General features: G+C 40.5%; 1 protein-coding gene across 1 annotated transcript; it reads right to left on the reverse strand.

The window, feature by feature from the left end:
- Window positions 1–4,107: 4,107 nt before the first annotated feature.
- On the reverse strand, window positions 4,108–5,676 carry ARSJ (arylsulfatase family, member J). The gene is made up of 3 exons (XM_010156607.1): window positions 5,657–5,676; window positions 5,008–5,594; window positions 4,108–4,963 (listed from the first exon to the last, which is right to left on the reverse strand). Exons 1-3 carry the CDS (start codon window positions 5,674–5,676, stop codon window positions 4,149–4,151), a joined length of 1,422 nt encoding a protein of 473 aa, XP_010154909.1. The 3' UTR covers window positions 4,108–4,148.
- Between the last annotated feature and the right edge of the window lie 1,949 nt (window positions 5,677–7,625).

Consider the following 7,625-nt stretch of genomic DNA (forward strand, 5'->3'; position numbering starts at 1 on the left):
GTTATGATAACTCATATTCCATGACTGAGCTTCACACCTGCGTGAAACTTTCCCTCCCATCCTACAACATGACCCAGACATAAAGACTGATGTTTTAGATTTACTTACCATTCTTGGCACTTCCTTCCGCTGGTCTTTATCTGTAGCCAGCATAGTGTTTCTTCTCCAACTTTATGTCAAACTAAGTAACAATACAACAACAATAATAATAACAAGTCAAGATGACAAAATTATCTAACCACTGAACAATCTAACCATGAAAGTTAATTAACTAGAATAAAATTGAGAAAACCTGAAAAGAACAACACAAATATTTGTCACACTTAAAAGATTTTAAAAAGTAATTCAGCATGATATACTGTGTTGAGGTAGCACAGATCTCAAGGCAAGGCTTTCTTGCTTTTGGTTTACTTTTGTCGTGTTTCTTTTTTCCCAAGTTTTTCTTTCTTCCTCTCTTCCCTGCAGTTATCCTTCTCACTCTTCAGGTTGCCATGGTGTAGAAATGATGATCCAGGATCACAGCTATCAATAATACATGGAAAAGGAAGAATATTGTCTCCCTGCTCAGGCTGGTCCCCCCCAGAGGTGCAGGTGTTACTAAAACCAGACCAGAGTCACTAGCAGACCTGCCTTTTTCTTGTACCATATAGCACGTGGAGAATAGAAGGCCTGAGACAACTGTAAAATAGTAAGTAAATCCTCCCTGCCTTTCCTCCCCTTACCCAGGCTTTTTCTAAGTCTCTTAAAAATGTGGTTAGAGAGATCAGTTACTGACTTACCTCGAATATCAATTGGTTTTCCCAAGTGCCTTTGCACAGCTCTATCAGCCTGAGTGAAGTGTTAACCCCCTCGCTGTGTCTGCCCAGCAATTAGGAGGACTGTTGTTTTTTCTTCAGAGTATAGGACAGTGGTTTCAGTAAGTCCAGCAGCCTTTTTTTGAAGCGTTTGCAGCGTTTACCTAGCATACCTTCCCTGAGATTGGGCACGTAACACATTCTGAGACATAAATAACCTGTGAAATCCTGCTGTAAGAGCATCTGAACTACTAACAACTCTGTAAACAGAAAGGCAGGTTTGAGAGCTATACAGTACTGCCAAAAACCAGAGACCATTGTATTGCTGGAGTGAAAAAAGAAGTATTGTGTGAGAGGAGACAGGAAAATTGCAAGGTGGTATTTTCACTTCAGGATTTTTTCAGTGAAAGACTCAGGAAGGCTTCCAAATTATGAGTATTTGTAACCCACTCTAAATCCAACCTTTGCCCTATACCAGATCAGAGTATCCAATTCAAGGGAATCCACCTAACTAAAAGCCAGTGCAGCCTTAAAAAACCTACTCCCACTGTGTACTCTACAAACACTTACTCTTGAGGTACATTTGCTTTATATACAGGCATGTGAGAACTGATCCACTGTTCTGCTTTGCACCGATTACTTTCAAGGACTCCCATTTTGCCTGAGAGAACAGGTATAAATAATTATAGAATAAAATGTTGTCAGAGAATAATGCTCTCTGGTTGCTTCATTCCAATAGAAGCCAAAGCAACCATAAAAATCTCATGGAAAAGGACAAGCATTTATTCTATGAGGATAATATTACAGTGCCTTGTTTCTATTATGACAAAACAAATTAAAATATCTCAGTTCTTCTTTATGTATAATTTAGCTTGCACATCTAATTTTGGCCATTTTTAAATGACCTTGAAAAGTTCGAAATGTTACTATTTCTTTCTAATGCTGAACTCGGTGTGCAACACGGGTATTTTAAACATAAACATGATTTATGTACTAAGTTGTAAACTAGACAGTACAATGTTTCAAAATCAGTTCCTGCTTCCTTCACTTCTCTCCTAAAGTTTATTACCAAAATGGAAAATCTTTCCCAAACTAGAAAATATACATCATAAACAGTCATCGTTTACACATACCTGTGTATAGAGAGCCGATCCAGATGAACTTAAAAAGTTGCACTTTTCCTCAAAGACAAAAAAAGGCATGTGTTTTCTCAAAGACATTGATTTTATACATCACATTTTTGAATATTTCAAGATGTTTTCATAATTTCTTTTAAGGACATCAATGGTACAAAAAAAAAAAAAAAAAAAAAAGTGAGAAATTAGAGAACATTTGAGTTCCTGATTACTCACTGAATATTCTGGATCTTAAGTAAAGCCAGACAGATTTCCAAGAAAATTAATTAGTCCTTAAGGACAACACTACATGAAAAATAACAGTGACAATATTAAACACGTACACACATACAAACCATCCTTTTATAATTATTATTTATGGGTAGATATTAGAGAAGTCCATTTCTATCTTGTCCTCAATATCTTCATTACAAAAGTAACTCTACAATATTACTAACTGGTTTCTAAGTTTTAATTAATGACAGCTTTGTTCTTCTTTGTAGCTGAGAAGATGCAATATAGTAGGTTTTGGCAGTATATGTCTGCAGTTAGTTTATTTTCAATAAAGGTCAGATGGTGTTGGAGCATTAGACATGATTCAGACTTTAGTGTGCACTGATTTAATGAATGTTTAATTTTTCAACTGTAATCCATTTATATAAATGGGATTCCTGAGTCAAGTGAGATGTAGTTGAAAAGCATGCTTATAATAAATTTTACCAAAATATGTTATAGCTATTTAACAGATGAATCATCAATTTTACTTAACATAATTAATCTTGAAGCTTATATGTGCGTATGTATTGTATCCATTATCACAGATCACCAAGAATATGCAGTCGGTACATCCATTAATCATCCATGCAGACACCTTGGGAAAGGGCAAAGTTGTCTCAAATTAAATACATATGGGAAGAAGAAATTCTGTTTCAGAAGTGAAATGTTATTAAAGTCATCCCTGAACCAAAAATAATAGTAATCAAAAAGCTTACTGAGTTCATTTAAAATAAGCAAGGACAATACTGCTATTTTTGATGCAAAAAAGAGGCAGACTACTTTATGAATGCCATAAAAATAAACTATTTTAATAGATACATAAATAAAAGGTTTAAAGTAGAATTTTCCCCCCAAGCATAAAGATGGTCTAGCTTCTGTACAGAAACTGAACAATATTCTGTGACTACTAAATTAAATAATCACTTTGTTACATTCAAAATAATTGGAGGCAAATATATAATGAAATGATGCACCTGAATCATGCTCCTTTCTCCTCTTAGCAGTGTATACAGTACTTTCTTCTTTTACAGTACTCTGAGGATATGGATCTGTTAAATAAAACTCTGAATGATAGACTGGAAACAAAATTAAAAATCAAAAGAAACAAAAAGACCCCAAACAACCCCAGCATCCAAAGGGGTACCTTGCATCACCCAGTAATTAAAGTTTTAATGGAAGAGAAATAAGTATTGTGCTGTAAAATAAATTATGTCTTTTACATACTGTTGTATAGTTATCTTAAAGTGTTTAAATATTACATTCACTTTGGTGATGTGTTTTTGTCTATGCCTATAATAAATTACACATGGCGTGTGCTAGCTGTTCATGTGTGCTGAGTAGCAACTTCTGGTTTTACTACAAACAGGGGGAGCTTAGCACATCTAGGAAATATTAAAAATATTTCTGATTTATGTAAGACAGGCAAAGTCTAATTCAAAGCAGCTTTCCTCCTATCATGTCCCCCTCCCCAGCACCTCTAAAAAGTTACTCTGAGGACTTCATTTTTTTGCTGGGTTGTATCAAAAATTGTCACAGGTTGGTAACACTTTCTGACCCACAGAGATTCTCAACTTTTGTTTTTCCTTTCTCTCTATGAATCATCTGTCATTTTGAGAATATCTGACATGGACATCTCCATGGTCTCCAAATATTTCAGGCAAGGAACGGCCATCTGTCTACAAAAAATGAGTTTACTGAAATCAGGTGTTATTGCCGTTGTTATCCGGAATGTAGCTGTCACGGGTGAGCACCACTCATCCTGTAGAGGAGAAAGTTTGTCATGCGGACATTTACGTACACTCATGGCAGAGTGTCGAGACATCTTGTGCTGGTGAAATCAGAGAAAAAAGTAAAAGGTGACAACTTTCATCCGCAGTGCAGAGCTAGCATTTCTGGTGTAGTCTTTCAGAAGTTCAAGAAAGTTGGGTCAAGCTTAGAGTTGGCAAAAGAGCGTCCTTAGTGCCTATCCACCAGCAAGACGTGAACGGCAATGCATTGATTGTCCTTTTTTCCGATTTGTCTTGTTCTTGTTCTTCTTTTGCTTATTTGCACCTTTACTTTTATCTGATTTCTTCTTCTTTTCATCCTCCTTAAACCACGGACCCCAGACTCCTCCATTCAGCTTCGGGTTACTCCGAGGGTCCTTAGGTGGGTATCGAACAGGAACCGCAGTCTTATTGAACTGTGAAAGCCTCCGCAACAACTGCTTCACCACATCTGGGTACCTTGCAGAGAGGTCCACTCGTTCGTACGGGTCAGCGGTTATGTTGAAAAGCCACACGGTTTTGCCAGCTGACCAAGAAACGCGCTCATTGTGCCAGCGGTTGGGGCCCGCGTTGCTGAAGGCCTGTGGAGGTACCCAGTCGCTATATCCTGGATTTCCTGTCAGTAGTTTCCAGTGATTCACTCTGATGGCAGATTGAATCGCAGTGTTCCAGATCCCATAGCCAGCTGCCCAGGACCCATTTTTGGCTTTGGTGTAAATGGGGTCAATGTTGTGTAAGATGTCGACCCGTGGAGAACGCCTGCCTTCGCTAATGGTTTCCCATATATCATAGCCATCCAGCTGGATATCTTCATCGATCTGCCCTTCTGCCAGTGTGATCAACGTGGGGAACCAGTCTGTGATGTGCACGAGCTCCTTACACACAGACCCTTTGTTTTTCAGAAGGGGGCTATGGACAAACCCAACAGCACGGATACCTCCTTCCCAATAGGTCCCTTTGCTTCCTCGGAGAGGCCAGTTACTTCCCCCAGCCATTGGCTGGCCACCCATATCTGACGGAGAGGCCAGTTACTTCCCCCAGCCATTGGCCGCCCGCCATTATCTGAGGAATATATGATAATGCTATTCTCGTAGTAACCGTACTTCTTTAAAGCAAGAGTTACGTTGTTTATGGCTTCATCCAAACAAGCTAGCATGGCAGCGTATCGTCGCCTGTTGATGTTATTTATCGACCGATAATGTTCAAAATACTTGCCTGGTGCCTGGAGAGGCGAGTGAACAGCTTGGTAAGCAATATATAAGAATATAGGTTTCCTGGGGTTATGAGAAGCTAAGATTTGTTGTACTTTTTGTGTGTACATCTGCGTCGAGTAGATGCCGTTGTCATGATCCCACGCTGCGTTGTCGTTCTCGTACAGGTCATAGCCACATATCCCAGGACTGTCACATTTGAAGTGAGTGTAGTAGTCACCGCTGCCTAAGAGGGAGCCGAAGAAGGTGTCAAATCCCCTCTGCGTGGGCATGCATTCTCGGCGATAAAAGCCCAGGTGCCATTTGCCAACCATGTGCGTTGAATAACCGACCTCCTTCAGCTTCTGAGGTAGCGTGACGTTATCCAGAGGTAAGCAGTTGGGCTGGGTTGGCCGAATAATGGAGTGCTGAAGGCCGGTGTGTATCTGGTACCTGGAGGCAGGGAGGAGACAGGCATCAGGCGGGAGGGTGGAAAGAAATGCTCAGGCCCTTACGTGTGGACACCCGTGGGCATACCCGTAACAGGAAATATTCCTACGGACGCAGTAATTTTCTATGGAAATATTTTTAAGTGCTTATTTCAAAAACTAATAAGGTGATACTATTAAACCTGCTGAAACAGGAGAACGGCATCTGTTTTGCTTCACAAGTATTTAAGAGCTTTTCCCCCACCTCCTCTGCCCAGCGGGCAACAGTCCCGAACAGGAAGCATGACAGAGCAGCACCACACACTCCTCTCCCTGCTGGCCTAGTTTTAATGTTTTAATTTCCTTGGAGCTGTGAGCAACCTGAAAGGATCTCAGAGGCAACGTGCTGCCTGTGAACTGTTATTTGGGCATCTCTATTTTAAAGCTTGCAGACCCTTCCGTTATCCCTGATGTATCACACAAACACTAAAATCAGAATGATTGCATTGTTTTTCCTGGGCATGAACAAGTACCACAGCACTGACTTGGGCCCAGGTCTCAGGGCAGCTGCAACACTGAAAGCCCGACGGTCTGATTTCTGGCCATCCATCATGCAGTATTCATACGGGCTATGACTTAGCAGAGGTGTTACCAATACCGTAACAACAGTCAGTCGCCGGCACGCTCATGATGGAGCCTGGCTCTGCTCTCTCCTAGAACACCCACAGTCCCACGCTCTGGCATTTATCTCCTGAGTAAGAAGCATAAGTACGCATGGACGGCAAGTACCCTGGCCATAACTCGAGGACACATGTGCAGTTAAAGAGGTTTATAGAATCATAGAATCATAGAATGGTTTGGGTTGGAAGGGCCCTTAAAGACCATCTAGTTCCAACCCCCCTGCCATGGGCAGGGACACCTTCCACTAGACCAGGTTGCTCAAAGCCTCATCCAGCCTGGCCTTGGACATTTCCAGGGATGGGGCATCCACAGCTTCTCTCTGCAACCTGTTCCAGTGCCTCACCACCCTCTCCGGGAAGAACTTCTTCCTGATATCTAATCTAAAAGCAATTACGATTGTGATCGTTTATGAGCGATCACACCAAGGGAAGTGATAATTTCATCACCGGGTCTCTTGCTCAGCAGTCATTTTCTGTGCTTGCCTAACTGTTCGATGAAATGTTTCCCTTCATGAACTGAGCTAGTCAAAATACCTATAAATACAGGAGTACAGATACTTTGAGGTACCCTTTTATCCTCCATAGAAATTATAAAAAATTACGTGGATAAACACAGTTTTTACAATGCCTCATAATATGCTAGTGGTAAACATATCTACAGCATATAAATATGTTGGTCTTCGGGCATGTAACAGCAGCGTGTTTAAAGGATAGGAGAATAAATTCTGCAGTGCAGTACAGTCTATGTGTAAAGAATACATATGGCCTCCATATGATTTGGAAATGAATTCAGCATGGGCAGTAGTATCAAAAATCAAGGACAAATCCATTTTTATCAGTTTGACACTAAAAAATAAAATGTAACAGCGCATTGTAAACCAAAAAGACTTCTCCCTGGATGTGAGAATAGATTAAATCCTCAGTCATGAATAGAACTGCCAGGTCCAGCAATACTGTGATTCTTTCCCAAACCCAGTTTTTTATTAATTTGTGGCAGAAGGAGTTGCGACTTTCTGACACATTTTGCTGGTACTGCCAATCTGATTTGCCTCCTGAGCTATCTAGAATATTAAAAACATTGGGCTCTGCCTGTCCATAAATAACTTAGAGTCTGCTTTTATATGATGTCTTCCTGGCCAAGATCTTAGAAGGCGCCATAGATGTCTTCAATGCCTGCCAATCTGTAATGATTGTGTAACTCCCATTTTATTCTTGAACTTAATTTCCACAGAACCAGAAGCTGTAGTCTAACTAATTTATTGCAGAAGCTTTGGGTGTTGCACTCCTCTGCTTTAAGCTAGCCTGTGCTCAGTACACTGCAGCGTTGCTCCCTTTCTTTGTCTCTCCGGCACTTTTTCAGAGCATTGTTTTCTGTT

The sequence above is a fragment of the Eurypyga helias genome, unplaced genomic scaffold (genome assembly GCF_000690775.1).
Source record: "Eurypyga helias isolate BGI_N326 unplaced genomic scaffold, ASM69077v1 scaffold14928, whole genome shotgun sequence".
Lineage (NCBI taxonomy): Eukaryota > Metazoa > Chordata > Aves > Eurypygiformes > Eurypygidae > Eurypyga > Eurypyga helias.